We start from the raw sequence: 23,369 nt of genomic DNA on the forward strand, positions 1-23,369 counted from the left end.
GGTTAACTGCACTGACTTTCATGTTGGAAATTGGTACCATCTAATTCCTCAGGGAAGGGGAGAATCGGGTGCTGAACAGAAATTAGCCAAGAATGAAATGCGAATGACTGGAAATAAGGTCATCGCAATTATTAACAAGATTCAAAACTCACTGAAGATTAAGTGAACAACGAATACAAAATTTCTTGATGTCAAGAATCTGATTTTTTTTCATTCTCGCTATATTCTCTCAACTTTCTCACCATTACCAATGCTTCTCAAGGCTGTGGAAAATCCTGCTGACAACCTTTCATGTTATTAGCTGCAAATTCAAAGAATTTAAAACAAAAATACCACACTAATGCTAATAAATGTGTTCTGATATTTTGTTGAATTGATCTGCATCATATTGGCCTAGATTTTGTAGCAGGAATAACTTTAAGGTTATCAGTACTCACCTATTAAGAGTAAATAGGATAACAACTTCTGGTGTCACCAGATGCACAGTTAAATCTGGAAATCATGACATATGTGGTGATTTGCCTTGCTACTCCAGAAGCTGCTTCATACCAATAATGAGACCAATGATAATGATATCCCAACAAGAATCAGTAGTGAAACAGAGGATTGGCATATAGTTGTGATAATTCAGTGGGTACCCATTCAGACACAAGACAAATTTGGCCTGTCTAGTCAAAAGTAGGCAATTGTATTCATAATATGATAAATACAAAGTATACAAACAACTTTCTTTGCACTGAAAAATTACTTTTCAAGTGCATGATCTTGTTCCTTCAAATTTTAAGAATTACTGATGTTAAAAAATTTATATTGTTAAACATTTTAACTTTTTCTTTCTGCCACTGATATCTGTCTTAACACCACCTTTTTCTTTTTTCTTTTTTTTAATTTGTCTTGCTTTCGATGATGTTATGTCGAATTGACTGAGATTCCTTGGTTTAGACGCATGCATCTCACCGAACATAATTCAGGCTGATTCATTGAGGATACATGCTGTTATTTGTCCTGATCCCAAATCCCCTGCTGAGGCTTCCAGACTGGTTAAGATTCGTGAACACCACAAACTGTATGCAAAAGTAGGGGTAGCTCTAAGCCTAATGAAAAGCAAGGCCATTCATTTGTTACTGATCACAAAATACAGGTCAATAATATTTCAGAATTGTCAAAGTACTTCTGAAAATTAAAGATCTATCATGCATATTCACAATGGTCTGACAGTTTCTATTTGATGCATTAAGGAATATTGCTCAAAGTCAACAACAAACTTTTTGGCAGAATTGTTTTACTGTAAAATAACAAATTTAAGGACACTAATTGAGTACATACATGCAAAGCAAGCAATGGGCTAGCACCTAAGGCTAAATTCAGCAATCCTTATTCTCATTAGTAAGCTGTGCTCAATGGGAGGTTGACTCAATAGGTACTAGTGTGTTCCATTATATCTGTTTTCTAATTCTATTTCCAACCCTGTTTTGCAATAAACAAAGCTTTCCACCCTCAACACAGTGTCACCAAATAGACAAAATAGAATTACATTATGAACAGGGTGTGTCTGCAGTCAAAATCATTGTAAATTGCATTTTCTTAGCTTTGTACCTCTTAATCATATTGTTTTGTTACCTATCCATTTTGACAGTAGACATGGCAGATGCATATCCTGAACAAGTATTTGCACTATAGGACAGATTTTGAGTCCCTTTTAAGTCTAGGTGAACTTATTCAATACATGGACACTATAGCAAAATGATAAAACACTGGTGAAGAATATTTAAAATGACACAATATATACTTAGAACTCATCACTAAACAAATAATTGCATTAAAATTAAAACATGCACAACAGACAATTATGTTAAAACGCTATAAATTGTTACAAATGTGCAAAGTCTATTTTCACGAACCATAAACCTAATCTATTTCTAATGCCTCCACTTTCACTTTTCCAATGCTCTCCACAACAGAATGATACCTTTTGTCCTTAACTTCCACCAGACTAACCCACAAATTCATCAGGTTGCAACACAATAAGAACTTACTATTGAGCATGTCTTCCCCTTCCTCTCTCCAACTTCCAGACAGAGAATTCATTCCAGGATTGATTTATTGATTCCTCAAACACTGACTTCTAGTTGCCCTTCACCTGGGTCTTTTTCATGCAATAGTAGCACATGCATCCTTTGTAGATACAATGTCTGTCCATTCACCTCTTACAGATCATTCAATCTTCATTGCCCTTTGAACAACACTGTGATGCTAAACTTCTTAAATTAAAAGCACTGTGAGAGTTTCAAAGAAAGGGGAAAACAAGCTGCATTGGTGCTCACGTACCGTAGTGCAGTGGAATCAATTTTGATTCCTGCAGGAAACACTCCTTAGAAACAACACTAATTGTGGAATATGGTGAAGTCCTGAACAATAATTTCACAGAAAAGCCATTTGATAAATGTGGTGAATGTAATGGTCTAAAAATGTAACACTATAAATTAGACCATTGTTAGCAACGAAACGTGAGTTGTGCCCATTATTGATATGCAGAAGTAGTGATGCCAAAATTGTGGCCTCGCAATTGCAAATTATTTCAGAAATGATTGATGCAAAACCCATCCCAAACTGCTGTGGTGCGTGGAAATTAGAGTGCAGCCCTTGAAAATCAATTCTGGCTAAAATTTATAGTAGCATCCTCAAAGAACAGCATATAAGTAAGGAACATTGCTAAACTGGATCAGTTGATTGTCAGTTCATTTGGCTGTATGTGTCACAACTGTCTACAGATTAGAAATGTCTGACATTGGACAACTTAGCAGAGACAACCACACCAAGCATGTAGAAAATAATACAGACTCAAAGAACAAAATGCTGTAATTTTTCAAAAATAGATCTGCAAACCCACCTGGATGAAATGCAGGAGTGGAGAGACATACAACTATCACCCAAACCAGGAAACCTAACAAAAATATCACGTGTCCTATATTTGTGCCCTCTAACAATTATTTACTTCCACAGCCCTAATACTCCTTTCCTCACTTTAACTAGGGATACCACCAGATTTCCTACTTAGCATATGTTTCTCATTTAGTTTTCCCCTCTACTGAAGTACAGACTGCAGTGGAAATAAAGAAGAAACAACATCCTGCTAATTTCCAGATTGTGGCAGGCACAAAGCATCCTGATGACTTACAGAGCTTTCTGAATCTGGTAGTTCTTGTTAGATTAATTATTTCACAGAGAGGTGGGAGCCCAGGAGCCTTTGGATTGGTAATGACTAGAGGTAGAGTCGAGAGTGTGGTGCTGGAAAAGCACAGCTGGTCAGGCAGCATCTGAGGAGCAGGAGAATTGACATTTTGAGCATAAGCTCTTCATCAGAAATTCTTCTGCTCCTCGGGTGCTGCCTGACTAGCTGTGCTTTTCCAGCACCACACTCTCCACTCTGATCTTCAGTATCTGCAGTCCTCACTTTCTCCTAATCATTAGAGTTAGCCTGCCTGGTACAGCTATCTTTCAGTACTACCTAATGATCTGACATCACCTTTAAAACTAGGCTACTCAGGAGCGAGTGTCAGAGGTGTAACCAGCATCATCTCCCTAACAGAGACCAGGTCTGCAAAAAATCTTACAGTCATCCTTATTAGAGAATGGACAGTGAAATACAATGAATTATACTAAGCCACTGAAAAGAAACCCCAGAAATGGCAATGTGGAGCCATCGAGGGGGAGCATGTACTATGCCAGGATTGTTTGGCTTCTCATTAGTTTGTACTCGTTTGTTATATTACAATAAATATTTACATGATGTGTTGTTACATATGGAGGTTACCAATCATAAAGAAGTTATTTTGTTTGTTTACAGGATGAGGGCATCACTGAAAAAATCAATATTTAATGTCTATCCTTAATTACTTTTAACTGAGTGGATTCCACCACATGGCTGTGGTTCTGAAGTCACATATAGACTAGATCAAGTGAGGAGAGAAAAGTTTATTTCCTGGACGGTAACAGTGTTCAGCAATTGGGTAGTTTTTTAAAAAATTCATTCACAGGATGAGGGTGTCACTGGCTGGACCAGCATTTATTGCCCATTCCAGAACAGTCAACCACATTGCTGGTTGTCCAGACCCGGAAGAGTGAATGTTTGATTCCTTTAAAGGACATAAGTAAACAGTTGCATTTTCCCCAACAATCAATCCATGATTATCATTAGATTCTTAATTCAAGATTTTTATTGAATTCAAACTCAACTATCTGCCATGCCAGGATACAAACTCAAATCCCCAGAACATTATCTGGGTCTCTGGATTAACATCCAGAGATAATACCACCAAGCCATCACATCATTACTGCCTCCAGCCTTTTATTCAAGATGTTTTATCAACTGAATGTTAAAATGTCATTAATTGAATTAAAATTCTTCAGCTGATGTGATGGATTAATAGTCCAGTGAAAACCATTATGTTACTATTGCTTATATATTTATTTTTCAATCAGGCAAATGTTACATTTAAGTGGAAGAGGGCCAGTAAAATGTTGTTGTAGGATAGGTCATAGATTAAATTTGCAGCATGGGAAGATGGAGAAAGCTGCTGTATAAAGTATCTATTCTGAAAGAACTAATGTCTGACATTGCATTCAGCTTATTCAATTTAATGATGTCACACAATCTTGGGTGAAGAGTCAAGGAATTTAGCTCTTGATCTCAAAGAGATCACATGAACCAGGAGCAGGAACAGACCATTCATTCCCTCTAGTCTGCTCCATCTTCGATAAAATCATGGCTGATCTAAATATTCCATATTCCTACCTACCCCGTAAAATATGCACAAGTAAAAGGAGCATGTAAGTTAGGAGCAGGAGTAGGTTATTTGATCTCTTGACTTGCTCCATTTAATAAAATCATGGCAAATTTGACTGTAACCTCAACATCACATTTCCACCTACTCCCAATAATATTTTGCCACCTTACTTATTAAGAATCTAACTCTGCTTTACAAATATTCAAAGTCTCAGCTTTCACAGCCTTTTGAAAGGGAAAGTTCCAGTTGCTTAAAACACTCCATACGAAAAATTATTGCCTCATTTGTCTTAACTGTCTCTACTTTAAAATGATAACTCCTAATTCCAGATTCTCATAAACAGAAACATCCTCTCCACATCCACCAGTGTTGTCAGAGCTGCACCCATCCAAGCAAATGGGGAGTATTCCATTACACTCCTGACTTGTGTCTTGTAGATGATGGACAGGCTCTCTGGGGGAGTCAGGAGGTGAATTACTTGCTGCAGTATTCCTAACTCTGACCTGCGGTTGTAGCCAGTGTATTTAAGTGATGAGTCCAGTTGAGTTTCTGGTTAATAAGGATGTTGATAGTGGGGGATTCAGTGATGGTAACACCAATAAATTTTAAAGAGCAGTGGAGATGTCACTGCCTGCCATTTGTGTGGTGTGAATATTCCTTGCCACTTGTCAGCCCAAGCTGGACATTTTCCAGATCTTGTTGCATTTGAACATGAACTACTTCAGTATCTGAGGAGTCATGAATGGTGCTGAATATTTTGCAAACATCCCCACTTCTGACATTGTGATGAAGGGAAGGTCATTGATGCAGCATCTGAGGATGATTGGGCCTCAGACACTACCATGAAGAACTCCTACAGAGATGTCCTAGAGCTGGGATGATTGTTCTCCAATAACCACAGCCATCTTATGTGCCAGGTATGACACCAACCAGCAGGGAGTTTGCTCCTGATTCCCATTCATCCCATCACATCAACCCTCTCACTAGCTGCTCTTTTAAGAACCTTGGATGGCTTCCATTAGGGTATGCCACCTGTCAGCCTGCAGCTCCAAGAAATTGTTCAGTATCTTTTCTCTAGTGATTGCAATTTCCCTGAGTTCTGCGTTCCTTTCCATTTTCTGATTTACAACAATTTCTGGGATGTTGCTATTTTCATAAAATTATTTTATTTTTAAAATTTCTAGAAAGATTATTGCTCTGTATACTTAGCTACATTTCTTGCACACTCCTCATTCTGTCCTTATTAACTTATTAGTCATTCTTGGATTTTAAAAAAAATTCTGTCCAATTTTATGATATGTCGACCATTCATTTCATAAACTCATGCTTTTCTTCAAATTTGGTACAATCTTTAACATTTTCAGTTAGTTATATGAGCTGAGTCCCCCCCTTCGAATTTCCTTTCTTAGTGATTTGTATCTATTTTGTGTATTCTGAAATATCCCCTTAAATGTCTGCCACTGGATCCCTATGGACCTATCACAACATAATTTGTCATTTAACTTTAGCTCTGCTTTCATGCCTTCATAATTTGCTTTATTTATGTTTAAAATATGAGTCATTGACCCACTCTTATTTCCCTCAAACTAAATGTAAAATTCAATATCATCTTCACTGCTACCTGGGGACACCTTCACTCTGCAGTCATTAAAAATCCTATTTGTTGCATAATACAAAATCTGGTATCGTCTGCTCACTGGTTAACTCCAGAATGAGTTATTCTGAGAAACTATCCCAAAACCAGGAAAGAAAAATCCTGGAATTAAGAGTCTAACGATGACCATTAATCCAGTGTTGGAAAAACCTATCTGGTTCACTAATGTCATTTAGGGAAGGAAACTGTCATCCTTGTCTGGTCTGGCCTACATATGACTCCAGACTCATAGCAATGTGGTTGACTCTTAACTGCTCTCTGGGCAATTAGGGAAGGGCAATAAATGCTGGGCTAACCAGTGATGCCCACATCCAGTGAATGAATTTTTTAAAAATTGCCTTATGTCAATTTACATATAGCTCAGGTAATTATCAATCTGTTTAAGGCTCCACTTCCCAATTTGGTGTCCAACTATACAGAACCTTTCTCCTTAACCTGCCTATGTCAGTGGTACCTACATGGTAACTGATTCCTCCCTCTCCCAATGGAAGTTGCTCTCCAACCTTAAACAGATGTCCCAAACCATGGCACCAGGCAGGAAACACAGCCTTATGAAATCTTGCTCTTTGCTGCAGTGTCAATCCTTCTCAATATTTTTTTTTTGCTCCCCCAACATGAATGGCTTCCTGGACATGATATCATAAGGTCCCTCCAGGTCTCATTGTCATCCAAGCAAGCTGAAACAATTTCAAACCTGTTGGATAATTGCAAATCTTCCTGTTCTCCAGGTCCCATTGTCTACCTCAGCTACAGATATTCTCCCCTGTCCCTGACCACTAATCAAATCAAATCCACACTCCATCCTAAACGACATGATGTCTCCTCATGCAAAATATCCAGGTATATTTAATCAACTTGAAGTGTCACAATGTCTACAACTCAGCCTCCAGTTCAGTGTTTTTGTGTTGAAGCTCCTTGAGCTTCAATCACTTGCTGTACATGTTTGTGATAGAACTCACTGGCACCTAGAGTTTCCCATATGCTGCAGCATTGATACAGCACCTGTCCTGCCATCCTTAACATGTTTCAATTGACCAATGAATTATAAAACCATAAGATATAGGAGCAGAAATTATGCCATTCAGCCCATCGAGTCTGTTCCACCATTCACTCATGGCTGATAAGTTTCTCAACCCCATTCTCCTGCTTTCTCCTCGTAACCCTTGATCCCCCTGACAATCAAGAACCTATTTATCTCCATATTAAATATACTCAATTACTTGGCCTCCACTGTCTTCTGTGGCAGTCAATTCTATAGAATTGTGGCTTAAGAAGTTTCTCCTTATCTCCATTCTAAAAGGTCTTCCCTTTACTCTAAGGCTGTCTAGTCTCTCCTACTAATGGAAGCATCTTCCCAACATCCACTCTGGCCAGGCCATTCAGTATTCTGTAAGCTTCAATTAGATAGCCCCCTCATCCTTCCAAACCCCATTGAGAATAAACCCTGAGTATTCAAATGTTCCTTATTCCTGGGACCATTATTTATTTTATTTCATGTTTATTTTCTTAGCCTTATCAGCAGTTCCTATAATATTCAAATTTCATCCTCTTAGCAGATTCCTACCACTTAATAAAGAGAACCAATTCTTTGGAAAGTGAAGAAGCTAGGAGAAGCTAAGGTACACCAACTTCCTCTGTAATTCCCAGCATTCTGCTCAAAGTCATATTCGGTGCTAAGTCGCACTAAGATGCCTCTACATATATACTTTGAACTAGCACAGCTCCAGCTACAAAAAATAAATTTAAATTGGTTTCTATAACTGACTAACCTCAGTTGCTCTGAATTAGAAAGTTTATACATCCCTGCTTAAGCCTAGACTAAATGTAGAATTTAAACAGCAAATTACAGATCACTATGAAATACAAATATTTAGAAAGAGATCAAGAATGCCCTTACTCACCCATCTCTCAGCCCTCTGCTCAAAATCACACCCAGACTTAACGTTTTCTTCATCCTGATAAACAATTACTCAGGCTAACTAGTCAATGGATCTTGTAACTATTGATATCACACAAATAAACTGCCTCTTGCAGTTTAAATAAATGCCTTTTTTTGTTAATACATAGCAGTAATTAATTCGCTGACTGTTAGTTAAACAGGTTCTTAGGTGCAGTAGGAAGGAGGATAGGTGGTGGCACACTACCCCAACTACAGACTGCCAGTGGTTGGTCTTGTAAACATAGACAAATGGAATAATGTAATCCTACCGAATGTAAACCATGTTAAACATTAGAATACTTTCAGTACTGAGTTGTGCACTGGGTGACAATCTGGATAAGCTAGCTTTTTCGCAACAGTGTGAATAGGGAAGAGGCTTATTGTCTTTTTGACAGAGAACATTGAATGCCTATCTCATGGTGCCAATATCACAGTCATGTGGCTGCATCCCAGAACTCCTACTGTTCTGTATGAAAACCTACACTGCAGTATTGAGATGCTTTTGAAACTCCTACAGTCCTTGCCTTTAGACTTTAATAGTTGATGAAAATGCAGAAAGCCAGTCAAAATGAAAGGAGTCAGAGTTTTGATTAAACTCAGTTGACATTACAGTTCCATAGTTGACTCCGCGCTGTCTGACTGACAGCTTTATTTATAGCCCTTCCCAAATATTCCATTCAAATGGGCACGACTTCTCCATGCCGTCTCCATTTATGCAAATTTCCAATGCATTGATGTATTCAGGTATTCCGGTGCACTGAGGTGGTTATACCTTTGATGGTTGGAACCTTGTATCACCATGTTTCCAGGACATTAGAATTGTGAGCTCCCTTTGCAGAAAGTTGATTTTTGAGTTACTTTACCTTGCTGCTTGGCATTTGGTGATTCTCCCAATGCAGATTCCTCTAGCTGATTTTTTTTACATTACCTGGGCTACCAGGCTTTAGTTGGCGTGTTCAGGAAGTTTCATTTTTAATGGGAAGGGGCGGGGACGGGGTAGATGCTCTTTGGTTGTACAGAGTTCCACTATGGCCCGTACCGATGATGCCTTTAACTTTCCCAATTTGGCAACAAAGTCCTTATTTTACCAGCGCAACTTGTACTGAATGAAAATGTGTTTGACTTGTTTTCATTTAGATGCAACTCACAACTTTAGTGCTCGCTATATAAAACATGCAATCGACCCAGGTCAGCAGCGGGAAGGAACAAGGTGATAACTCGCTGTATACGGTGGAGGTTGGAAGTTAGGGAGACCTCACATGCATCCTCCTGCCTGTGTGCGCGTCTCTCCGGGTACAGGCAACACAGTTGCGGGCTCGACCTGCTGACCTCCAGGCTGATAGATACTTGTCCGTGACATTGTGACGGAACACGCACAGCTCCCGAACCGGGCACGTGAGGAGGAGACTGACAGCGAGGAAGAGAAAGGGGGGCGGGTTCAATCCCAGCGCCGGCCCCAAGCAGCACGGACACACAGCTTTAGTCACTTTCCCAGTCACCTCTGAAGAGAGAGCCTGTAAAAGCTGTAAACTGCACATCAGCCCCGACTGCTTCCAGACAGACAGCAAGCGTGCAATTCGTCTGCAGTAAAGAATCCATTCAGGATGTACCAGGGGCACATGCAGGTCAGTCAGAATGCAGCCGAATATGTGTTTGTGTAATTTTATTTTTTTAAAAATCAAATTCGAGGTAACCTCAGCATGAACGTTGGCTTTCAATGGTCAAATGCAATTCAGAGCGAAACGAGAAAATGGCATGCAAAATGAAAAGGAAAATGATTGTCAAGGTGATCTGGCTGTGATAGTTACAGAATGAAATCCAATAAATCACAAGTTTTCAGTTGTGCCTTCAGGATGGATTGGCAGGCATATCATCGGTGGTTAAATTAATACGCGTGTATGTTATCAATGACAGCAGCTTACCTTAGCATAAACTGGATCGTAATTCCACATTATGAAGAAGGTTAACATGAACTGCGGTGTAGCTTACATCTCGTACATGTTTTAATACATTTAAGTATTACGCAGAAATATGATGCCTGACTCTCGTCGATTCAAGGGCAAGGTATAATAGATGGGAGGCAGAAAAGCATCTGCCACGTTTTGCACGTTTTAATGCAAATGCTTAGTTGCTGAAGAAAAGGCAGAAATTTACAATGTATGTCTTGCAGATACAGTAAGGTGTCGCCGCGTGTATAACATGGACGCATCGCATATTTGAGACAATAAATAGCTATTACAGGCGTCACAAATTAAACATGCATGAGTTTTGAGAGGGTGTTGTATTAAACAAACCAACTGATCAATGCTTGGATTGGAAATCTTGGTGTGAATAATTGTCACTGTTTCTGTACATAAGCATTGAATTCCCAGTGATGATGATAATTTAGAATCTTCACATTTATTCTTGCTCACATATTGCGTCCCGACATAATTTCTTCCCAATAGTTTTGTACATAATAAAGCAATTTTCTTATTTATTGCGTGTATCGATCTTCTCATTTATCCATGTTCCGCACGAACTGTTACATCAGAACCCTGTCAATACAGGCATCAGGCTGGTAGACTTCATTGTCCTTTCATCGCACTTTAACTGTGGGAAAACTTCTGTACTGACATGTTTTAGCAACACAGAAAAGTGACGTTATTCAGGTACTGTGCAATTTTGTTGTGAAAATAATATAAATGCGCAGTACGACTTTTTACATTGCCGGGCTGTCTGAACTTGATTGCCCCAGAATTTTGCTTATCCTTCCAACAAAAATTCACAAGTACGTATGAGATCAGATATTCTGTGGAAAGTAGGCATTACGACCACATTTTTATTTCTCATTTAATGGAATTATTATTAGGCATGTATTTGATGTTGCAGTTTTTCCCAAATGGTTTACCTCTGTATATTTACAAGGCTTACTGAGATCAGGTGTGACTAATATTCATTTTCAGTACGGGGTGGTCACAGATCAGACACAATGTAGAGATGCCTCAAATTAATACCTTGACAATAGGTCAGTACCAATTAATGCAAAAAACAGGCAGTTTGACCATACACTTTCACACAATCCTGTGTTCATGAATTTGTATTTGAAATAATTACTTAAGCTTCCACCTTGATAGCACGCTTCTTAGTTCTTTGTTACACGTTGACCCCATTTATTGATTAAAGATGATAGCAACATACAGCATTGTGTTGAGAAATTATGTAACACATTAATGGCAATTTGAGAACTATACAGTATCGTTTATTTGATAGTTATACTTGAAATATTTCTTCTGTACAAATTTTAATCCAATCTTTTGTTTCTTCATGTAAACTACTTAAGTTCAGTGGAGAAAATACTCATTTAAGTCAATGGGGTAAAAAAAGAGTGATGTTGGATCAATGTCATATTCTGTGACTATTAATTTTCATTTTATATAATTCAATACTTTCTGTATACACGATTAGCTAAAATCAAAGCACTTCACTACATTCACATCATACAGATATAAGTAAGGTGACAAACTAAATTGCTTTTCTCCTTGTCCAAAATTGAGTCTGCATTAGGGGCATGAATGTTTATAAGCACTTGATTTCTTTCTCTGCAAATTTATTTGCGAATAATGACCGCAAAGAACTTAGATATCATGCAAAATTATAGTCTTAAGGGACCAATTATGAGATGTGTTCAGTTCATGCATATTATCCACCTTGACAAATTTAAAGATTACGAACAGGATTTCATGAACACAATTGTAACACTTTCTTAGAAATTTCTGACATAAAAAGTGATGTGAGGGTAACTTCAAAACAGAGCTTTCTTTTGTTCAAAAAAAGTGCCACTTTTTAAAAATTAATTGACTGAATATTCAAATCAATGAATCTCCCCTATACTCATGATTAAAAACTGACTGGGAAGAGTCAATTATAAGACATAGGAGCAGAAATGAGGCCATTTGGCCCATCAAGTCTGCTCCACCATTCAATCATGGCTGATAAAATTCTCAACCTATTCTCTTGTTTTCTCCCCATAACCCTTGATCCCCTTGACAGTCAAGAAGCTATGTATCTCAGTCTGAAATCTACTCAATGACCTGGCATCTATAACCTTCTGTGGCAATGAATTCCATAGATTCAGCACTCACTGGCTGAAGAAGGTTCTCCTTTATCTTCAGTCTAAAGGATCTTCCCTTTTACTCCAAGGCTGTGCCCTTACGTCCTAGTCTCTCCTACCAATAGAAACATCTTCCCAATTTCCACTCTGTCCAGACCGTTCAGTATAATGTAAGTTTCAATTAGATCTCCCCTCATCATTCTAATCTCCATCGAATATAGACACAGAGTCCTCAAACGTTCCTCATATGTTAAGCACTTCATTCCTGGGATCATTCTTGTGAAGGTCCTCTGGGCCCACTCCAGGGGGAATTCTGAAGTATTGGACCCAGAATTGCTCGCAGTATGCTAAATGTTGTCTGACCAGAGCTTTATAAAGCCTCTGAAGTACATCCCTGCTTTTATATTCTAGTTCTCTCAAAATAAATGCCTGTATTATATTTACCTTCGTAACTACTGACTCAACCTACATGTTTACCTTGAGAGAATCCTGGATGAGAACTCCCAAGTCCTTTTGCACCTCAGATTTCTGAATTTTCTCCTCATTTAGAAAATGGTCTATACCTCTATTCTTCTTACCAAAGTGCACGGCCGCACTTTTTCCCACATTGTAGTCCATCTGCCTTTCCTTTGCCTATACTTCTAACTTGTACAAATCATTCTACAGCCTCCCTGACTCCTGAATAGTACCTGTTCCTCTACCTATCTTTGTATCTTCTGCAAATTTAGACAGAATTCCCTCAGTTCCTTCATCTAGATCATGAATGTATAAAGTGAACAGTTGTGGTTTCAACAATGACTCTTGCGGAATACCACTAGTCATCCTGAGAATGATCCTTTTTATCCCTAATGTCTGCTTTCTGCCAGACAGCCAATCTCCGAACCAGACTAGTACCTTGCCACTAACACCATAGGCCCATATCTTACTCAGCAGCCTCCTATGCAGCACCTTGTCAAAGGCTATCTGGAAGTCCAGGTAGATAACATCCATTGGCTCTGCTTGGTCTAACCTGCTCATTACCTCCTCAAAGAATTCTAGCAGATTTGTCAGGAAAACCTCCCCTTGATGAAACCATACTGACTTTGCCATTTTTTTATCATGCATTTCAAAGTATTCAGAAATATCTTCCTTCAAAATCAAAAGTGGACTCCAAAATCTTACTAACAACTGAGGTCAGGCTAATTGGCCAGTAATTTCCCATCTTTTGCATTACTCCCTTTTTAAACAGTGGGGTAAATTAGCAATTTTCCAGTCCTCTGGGACCCACTCTGACTCCAGTGATTCCTGAAAAGATCACCACTAATGCCTCCACTAACTCTACAGCTATCTCCTTCAGAAGTATTATTAAGTATGGTAAAACTGAATATTTTGGAAACTTAAAATATTGTCCTCGTAGCTCTGATTATTGATCACTATGTAAAAGACAACAAAATGAACAAAAAATCTTAAAATGCAGACATTAGACTAGTAATCTGGAGTGGCAGACTGATGTTCTGGGGACCCTGGTTCAGATCCCACAGTGGTGGATGGTAGAATTTAATTTCATAAAAAGAATAGATTTAAGCCGTGATTCTACCTGATTCATTGATGTCCTTTTGGGAGTGAATCCAGCCACCAGGAGACTCCAGATCCACTACCATGGTTGTGGTTGAATCTGAACTGGCCAAGCAAGCCACACAGATCAAAGATAAATAGGGATGGGCAATGAATGCTGACCCAGCCAGTGATGTTCACACTCCATGAATAAATAAGAGTAATGTGTCATCAACTTCAGAAGTAAGATAAGCAATGTACTCTTTTAAGAAAAATCGATATTTTTCTGCTAAGCTCTTAGGTATAATAAATCTATCACTGAAATATAATCAATCTTTTTAGACAACATTTCGATGATTGTTTGAAAATGAAAAGCTTACAACTATTATGTTTTCACTTTTTTGTTAATACCATGGTTAAAACTTTAATTTCTGTTTAAACTTGTTGTCGAAATATTCAACTGGTTTCTACATTTTCTATTGAAGTAAATTTTAAAATGACATTTCATCTCAATCCTGAAACATTCCAATGGAATATATTTAGGTTCTAAAACATTAAATATGTACTTTGTAATGGAAAGAAACCTGTATTAAAGTACAAAAATTCACTCCACAATTTAGAAGAAATTCTACAAAAATTTCTACAAGCGCAGTAAAGTGTTTGAATAGGATATTTATTATTTTCTGTGATGCTTTCCATAGTATTGTGACATTGGTTGTTAGTTCTTTCCATTCTACTAATAGGCCTTTTTTTTGTGCAAATGATCAGTCATCATATGTAAGTTCCAAAAGAGAGCATCAGCAGGCTTTTGCTTTTGGAGTGCAGACATTGTAGTATCACCCAGTAACCACATACACACATTTTCCAAATGTGGTCTCCAGGGAGCAATAAGTAGCATCTCCAGGCTGATATTTACTCTTCCTGGTTTTGCGTCAATGTGTTTCTTTTTGAAAGGTCCTTACAGCCTATATGTGTCAGATCAGGTAACTGAGCACTGATCAGGAATTTATATTTTGCTTTTTGTACAATGAGAGAAATGCATCACTTTTGATGCAGGCATAAGTTTTATATTACCTAATATTGAGTGCATAATTTCATCAGTATGTTTCAAAGCACAAGTAGTTTAACAAACTTGTTGAATCCAAGGGTTAGGGGCCGAGAAGTATGTATAAGAATTGTTTTGGAAATAAGCAAACTAAAACAGTAGATAGAGTTCTAATTTACATTTTACTGGTATCTTGCAAATACTGATTTACATATTTGTCATATTGAACTAAATGGATGAAATAATGGAAATTTCCAGTTGAAAGTCAATCATCAACAGCACCCTACATTGTGTGGTGAAATTGTCTAGCTGAAGAAACACATTAGAGTATGCCACAAACAGTTGACTCACTTCCAGTTTCTCTATTCTTCATGACATCTTGGAGTTGGATTGACAGTTTTACTACAAGCTGACTCCAAGAAGTCATTATTTGCCAGGAAGTGATGAGAGAAGCACCTGCTCGATAGGGAAAGGGGAACAGGTACCAGGAACTCTGTAAAACTATGACCAATTCATCCTGATCAACATGATCAGCACATTTATTGTAAAATGGTTCCAGCCCATTGTCATAATCCTCTTAATTACAATTACACTATACCTCGTCAAATGATGGTTATAGCAGTCGAAGCCTTAGATTAAAAAAAAACGAAGTTTAGTGTCCAAGTAAAATTGCTGGCATTTGCCATTTCAAGTCTGCATTTCCTGGGTACCCATGATAGACAACTCCAATCGCCATTGACTCCTGCAGGACATGCAGGAGTGTCTGGTGTATTAAAAAAAAGTACACTGATCTTGATTCAGTTCAACAGTTGGTTATTTCTAAGGCTTCAACTGCTGTAACCATCATTTGACGAGGATAGTGTGTAATTGTAATTAAGAGGATTATGATAACAGGTTGAAACCATTTTACAATAAATGTGCTGATCATATTAATCAGGATGAATTGGTCATAGTTTTACCGAGTTTCTGGTACCTGCTCTCCTTTCTCCTTTCTCAGTCACTTGCTGTAGTATAACAGTATCCTTAATCCCTAAATTCCTGAGTTCAACCCTGCACTTGAGGCTTAGTCATCCAATGTAATGGACTTTTATATGAACTTTTGTCAACTATCTCAAACATGGGGACTGAACATTCTACTCTCCTAATTACTATAACTTTGCAGTACGTTGGATGGTGAATTTATTCGTGTCACCATTTCATTGGCTTTAAAGTTTTGATTAATCATGTATTCTTAAATACGTTTTCATAATTGGCATAAACTTAGAACATGGAATAAGTTTTTTCTCAAAACAAAACAGTAAACTGGTTGCAAGGCATAAGCAGACTGGCTTTGAGCAGTTTTAACAGTTGTCAGGTGGGTTGCTGGATGACACTTCTTATATTCAAAAGTGCGTTTCTTACTGGAACACAGCCTGCCAGGATCTCTGTCTTTGGTTGTGATGCTTATGAAAGAATAATAAGTGATTCAGTGCTACAAAGCACCGATCTGTTTGTTTAATGCAATCCTATAAAAAAAACACACGTAGAAAATAAGAGTTCGAACAGGCCATTTGGTCCTACAATCCTGATCTGCTGTTCAATATGATCCTGGCTGATTTTCTATCTCAGTACCATATCTCTGGATGCCTTTGTTTAGAAATCCACCTATTTCTTTCTTTTAATCTATTTAGTGACTAGAGTCTTGACCATCCTATGTGAAAGAGAAAACCACACGACCGAATGTCTCCTTCTCTCATCCTCAATGGATCTATCTCATTTATTGAGCCCAAGAATATTTTAACATCTGCCTTAGCAAAAAAAATCAAGGACTCTATTTCAGCCACCTTTTTAAAGAAGAGAGTTGCAAAGACTCTGAAAGACCCTCTGAGAGAAAAGGTTTCTCACATCTCTGTCTTATATAGATAACGCCTTATTTTTAAATGGTAACTTCTAGTTCTAGATTGTCACACGAGAAGAGACACCCTTTCCACATCCACTCTGTCAAGATCTCCAGGATCTTTTATGTTTTAATCAAATCACCTCTTATTCTTCTAAACACCAGCAAGTACAAGCCTAACCTCTCCGACGTTTCCTCATAAGACGACCTCCCCATTTCAGATATTAGTGTAATGAACCTTCTCTCAAGTGTTTCCAATAAATTACATCCTTCCTTTAAACAAAGATCCCAAAACTGCATGGGGTACTTCAAATGTGATCTCACCAATCTCCCTTGTATAACCGAAGAATAACATCCCAAGTTCATTTAACTTTCCTTGCATAGATAATATTCTATTAGCTTTGCTAACTACTTGCTTTACTAGCATATTTACTGACATTACCCAGATCCCTCTATCTTCATCTTTAGCTTCATTATGTCATGGGAACACTGAATACTGACACCAGGAAGGAGGGAATTTTCATTATGATTGGAGTCTAATCTAGTGTAACAGATTGCCTGCTCATTATGGAAACCATCTCATTTTCATTCCATTACTTTCAATGAAATGAAAATTGGATGTGTCAGCAATCTCCTCCACCAGCGTACCACACATATTCTTTACACCTGAAATGCAAAAAGTTGCATTTGCCACCACAAGCATTGCTTACCGTGTTGAGCATCAGTGCCAACAGAATGCTTAAAAAAGTGAAGATTGTTTTGGCTTAATACCCATGTAATTTGGTAGAAACCAAAATAACTCTCACAATGTTTGTGTTGACATGAGTACATATCTTTAAAATATAATTTCAGAAGAATGAAACACAGGATAAACTTTTTATTGTATTGATAACATGGGCATATTTTGATAAGGAAACTTATTTCTTTTAAACTTGTTTGTTGTGAGAAAAACTGCTTTTATTATCTCAATCCCAAAACTAACTTCAATGAAACATGTACATGGCATTGAGAAAGAAGTCAAGTAATTTAAGATCAAGCACACATTTAGTTTCAAAAGGCTTTTCTTTTTGCAGAAAAGTGAAAATGGGTCTCATTGCTACAGCGTTTACATCAATATATAATTCAATAACTATTGTACATACAGATCTATGTTAGTTTCTATGGTACAATGATTAATTGAAGTGGACTGAAATTCCACATTTTATGTGAACTATAGAAGTGGAAAAGATACGTATACAGAATGTCCCACTTTCACCAGACAGCTTAAACCTCTATAGTAAACTGGATTACTGCACAATGACAAAGTGCAAATTTTAAAATAAATTTTAAAAGGTTAATTTTGTGCAAGTGTGACCCGTTTGGAACTACTTTTCCTTGCATCACTGATTTTTTTTTTTCAATAACTGTTGTCTTGCGCTCAGTGTGAACTACAAGTAGATTCCAAGCTAAAAAATTGTTTTGGATTTGTGATTTCATGATCAAACACCATTTAGGTTCAGAGTATCTGAGAATATTATTGACATCATACAGCACAGTCCCTTCAGTCCAACTAGTCCATGCCAACCATAGTCTGAAACTAAACTAGTCCCATCTGCTTGTGCTTGGCCCACATCCCTCCAAACATTTCTTATTCTTCTTGTACTTCTCCAAATGTCTTTTAAACATTGCAGCTGTACCTGCATCCATCACTTCCTCTGGAACTTCATTCCACACAGGAACTACTCTGTAAAAAAAAAGTTGCCCCTCTTGTCATTTTTAAGTTTTTTTCCTCTCGCCTCAAAACTATGCCCCTAGTTTTAAAACCACCCTAGGGAAAGACACCTGCCATTCACCTTATTGATACCACTCATGATTTTATAAACTCTATAAGGTCACCCCTCAACCTTCTATACTCTTGTGCAAAAGGTCCCAGCCTATCGGCATAACTGAAACCCTCCCGTGCCAGCAACATCCTGGTAAATCTTTTCTGAGCCCTCTCCAGCTTAATAATATTCTCCTTATAACAGGGCGACCAGAATTGTACACTACTCCAGAAGAGGCCTCACCATGATCCTACACAACTTCAATATGATGTTGCAACTCCTATACTCAATGATCTGTGCAATAACTGCCTTCTTAATCACACTATCTATATGTGACACAAGTTTCAAAGAATTATGTTCCTGAAGCCCTCGGTCTCTCTGTTCTACAGCCCTACCCAAGGCTGTATTATTAACTGTATAATTCCTGCCCTTGTTTGTTTTACCAAAATGCAAAACCTCGCATTTATCCAAATTAAACTCTAAATGCCACTCCTAAGCACATTGACCTAACTGATCATAATATTCTGATCATCAGTATGAAATGCAGTATTAAACGTTTGTATGGCTCCTTATTATTGAAGAAAAATATTCTATTACTAAAACAAATTATCACATCAAATAAATGCAATATAAAGTTAAAGAAAAACAGCAATGTGATGACTCTTCACTGCCTTCAAAATGGTCTGACAAGTTACTCAGTCCAAGGGCCAAGTTATGGGAGGATAAAAATTGCTGGTCTTCCCAGCAACGCCAACATTTCATGAAACAATAAAGAATACTCCCCCTTCAGGCCCCCTTCTAAAATCAGCAATATCATGGACGATTGTACATGCAATAATAACATTCAAGCTATATCATTTGCACATTGAATATTCCAAAGTAACAAGAAGAATCTCTGGGGATTACACAGAGTGCAGATTCTGCCAAACACATTATTGACAGAGCTCGTGTTGCCTTATGGGTTATTTTCGCACCATGTGACTCACGTCTGTACCTTCTTTATTGTGTCTCACATCTCCTTTTATTATGTCAATCACCCATTCAAATTTTTGGCCCTGCAAAGTAAGTTAGCTGTTTGGAAATTAACCCTGTCCCCTGAATTATTGGCATATTGATTGTTGATTTATCTTGCAATCCACAATTGGTGCCAGAACCCCTTTGCAATCATATTTATTGTTGGCATATATCCTCATCAAGCATTGGAGCCTTCAGACAATTTATCAAATGCCTGGACAGGTCTGGCAATTTACTACAGCCCTGTTACAAAGAGTTTCTAGCATTGTTGTGGTTCATTTACCTTGCTCTGTAACTGGGACAATGCATGAAGACAGTGTTGGAACAGGGTGTTCAGTATGATATGCGTAAAGGTACTGATGACATACAGAATGGCAAGGTAATGAGAGGAATCAAAAAATGCCTGCAGCTTGAATTGTTCAGCAGCAGCTCATTAAAGAGAATATCAGATGAGCAATCTGTGCTCACCTATATTAACAGTCCTGTCTTTCAACCATACAATCAACAGCATCTGCTCAATATCAACATTGATATTCATGGCACTGAATTTTATAAGATCAGCAACTACTGAAGAAACCATTGTGGCTTCAGTGGTGGCAGAAAGCTTGCTCTTCTTGTAAAAAAGTGAACAGCTCTGTTTCACTGAAAGAAAAATACAATGCTGGAAATCTGAAATAAGAATGAAAATGCTGGAAAAACTCAGACCAGGCAATATCTCTGGAGAGAAATGATGTAATGTTTCAAGTTGATGACCTATCTACAGATCAATTTATTAACTAATCAAGGTAATTACTGAAGAGGCTGTAAAATGGGACGAGAAAAGCTTTTGTGGCATGATGGTAGTGTCCGTACCTCTGGGCTAGGAGACTGGGTTCAAGTCCCATCTCCTCCAGAGCTAAGTAGTAATAACAGATTAGTCAGAAAATGTAAAATGGGAGAAAGAAGGTTGCTTTGGCTCATCAAACATTAATGAGGTGACAATGGCTCCTAATGTCTAAGACCCTGAATTAGATCTCAATGTATTGACATCTGCTGGGGCTATCTGGCCCCAGTGATAGAAGTGTGATTAGGGATGGCATCATGTTACATTCACATTAGAGAGCTGTTATGGGATATGATTTTGTATAACTGTTGACGAGTTCTAATTTATTTGCTGTTGTAGTCAAAGGTAAAAGTAGCTGATCCCAGAATCTGAATGACTCCAATGTGATTCTCCTTGAGAAATGCTGCTACTGGTGCTACATTATACTGAAAGGATCCTGAATTGCAGTTGCCATCGAGATGAACACCATCTCCATAGTTGACTGCAGAATAGTGATGTTGTGTATGAGAAATTCACCATTCTATATAATGCAAAGACCAGCCAAAAATGTTTTGCAGTTTCTTGTCATCAGAAGTCTTCATTTTATATTTGGATCCAAAGTCCATACCTGTTCTCCTGAAAGATGACCCTCCATTTTGTTTTTCCATTGACCTGCTTGCAATACCCACTCATTTCTGCTCACTTGATATAAGGCAAATGTCCATCTAAAGATGTTGGTATAACTGCCAACAGTATTCACTTATCTTACCATGCTGCAAGATCACAATGTCTTGAGTGGTTCAAGTGACAGTTCTTGCCACATATGATGCAAGTTTTATCACAGCATCTGATAAGGATTTCCACATAATATTAGCTCTTGAAGTCTGATGTGCTTTCCTCTTTCCTGTTTTATTTTCTACTTTTCTGCTAATCTTCCTCAATTCTTTTGGTTTCCCAATGTCGTTCAGCTGGCCAGTCTGATCTGTTGAAAGTGAAATGTTGCTACCTTGTGAATGTGTGTATGTTTCTGTGTTTGTGTTTGTGTCATCTTTTTTGTGGAGCCCTATTGGAGCTTTCCAATGTGGAGTGTGCTACACCAGAATGATTGTGACAATCTCCTGAATTAGTTAGTGTAATTATAATTCAGCTACCATACCTCTGAATAAAGGTATTTAAGCTTAAATTATTTTGATGCAGGAGTCCAGGGCTTTCCAAAGGACAGTGTGATACACCAACTGATGGCCACATTGATTAGACCAATGAACATTTAGCTACCTTAAACCTCCAATTTCTTGGTACTGCATTAACTATTACTATACCACACTCGGAACAATGCCAAGTGCCGGAATTGTTGAGGGAACATTAGGAGAAAAAAAAATGAAAATTATTGAAGTGAAGAAAGCTTGGAGATGGATGCTTCACTTGAAGTAAGTGGAACATACTTGAAACTTTCTTCCAGATGGCCATGGTGAGAGTTTAAGAAGGTGGAGGAATATCTGTGGCAACAACCTGGAACTGTACTGCTGCTGCAACAACTTGATCTTCCTTTTACAGATATGAATATTTTTTGATTTTTTTTTAACTCGGCTGTATTTCACTGTGGCCTCGCTAAGTTAGTAACCTTTTGGCAGCTGATTTAGAAATAGCAGATAGTTACAGTTTGGCCAAAAGTACACGATAAGTGTTGTTTGACTAAAGTGTGAATATTTTGCATTGTTTAGGTGCAATGTAAAAATTAATACCACAATTTTGGTTCAATGGACTGACAGACCAGTTAGTTAATGTGAAATGTTCAATCTCTCCTGTTCACTTCTGCTCAGTAGAAAGGTTTTGGATGTAAGTTTGCTTGCTGAGCTGGAAGGTTTGTTTTCAGATGTTTCATCACCATACTAAGTAACATCATCAGTGAGTCTCCGGTGAAGGACTGGTGGTATGGCCCGATTTAAAGATTTTTTTTAAAGTGATGTAATTGTTAGTTGGTACATAGTGTTTTCCTTAGTAAATAAGAATCAGCACAACTATACATGTAAGTAAATAAGTGAGGAAAGCACAAAAAGGAAAATAACTGGAAAAGCTTAGCAGGTCTGTGGGGAAATCAGAGTTAATGTTTTCGGCCAATGACCCTTCCTCATGCATAAAATCTTTTACTCATGATAGGCAAATATAAAGATTTACTTAGTTATCTTAATGAGTAACTTTATGAATTGAGGATAAGATTATAATGGCTCACAGAGCACTGACAGAAGAGAATAATACTATACAATTTTCATTCGGGCAGCCTGGAGTTATCATTGACGGGTTTTCCTAGTATTGCAGGAGCTCCAGGAAAGACTGTGTCTGGGGAAAGTATCAGCTATAGGGGATATACTGTTCACTGTACAGATAATGCATGCCTTGATACCAAAACTTAAGCCTATTTTAATTTTTTTTCTTTTCTCAAACATTGACTCTATTTGCCTTACTTTATAATAGACATAGAGATATACAGCATGTAAACAGACCCTTCAGTCCAACTCATCCATGCCGACCAGATATCCTCAGTAAGTCTAGTCCCTTTTGCCAGCATTTGGACGATATCCTTCCAATGCATATATCCATCCAGATGCATTTTAAATGTTATAATTGTACCAACTCCAGCACATCCTCTGGCAGCTAATTCCATAGGCGCAACACCCTCTGAATGAAAAAAATGCCCCTTATACACATTTTATATCTTTCCCTTCTCATCTTCAACCTATTCTCTCATAGCCTTTGGACTCCCCCAGTCAGGGGAAAAGACTTTGTCTATTTACCCTATCCATGCCCCTCATGATTTTATAAACCT

General features: G+C 37.9%; 1 protein-coding gene across 5 annotated transcripts in view; it reads left to right on the forward strand.

Annotated features, from left to right (window-relative positions):
* The first annotated feature begins 9,524 nt into the window (after window positions 1–9,524).
* Window positions 9,525–23,369, forward strand: part of pex5la (peroxisomal biogenesis factor 5-like a) — a 166,234-nt gene continuing 152,389 nt past the window's right edge. For 2 of the 5 annotated variants that reach the window (XM_087993569.1, XM_087993570.1), the window contains exon 1: window positions 9,526–10,005. In XM_087993569.1, coding sequence (XP_087849695.1) covers window positions 9,985–10,005 — 21 coding nt within the window. In that variant the 5' untranslated portion in view covers window positions 9,526–9,984. Of the gene's footprint in view, window positions 10,006–23,369 lie in introns of all 5 variants that reach the window. The other 3 variants (XM_043702242.2, XM_043702241.2, XM_043702244.2) reach the window with 3 other exon arrangements.

The sequence above is a fragment of the Chiloscyllium plagiosum genome, unplaced genomic scaffold (assembly GCF_037043375.1).
Source record: "Chiloscyllium plagiosum isolate Xiang-an unplaced genomic scaffold, Cpla_swu_hap1 HiC_scaffold_13, whole genome shotgun sequence".
Taxonomy (NCBI): Eukaryota; Metazoa; Chordata; class Chondrichthyes; order Orectolobiformes; family Hemiscylliidae; genus Chiloscyllium; species Chiloscyllium plagiosum.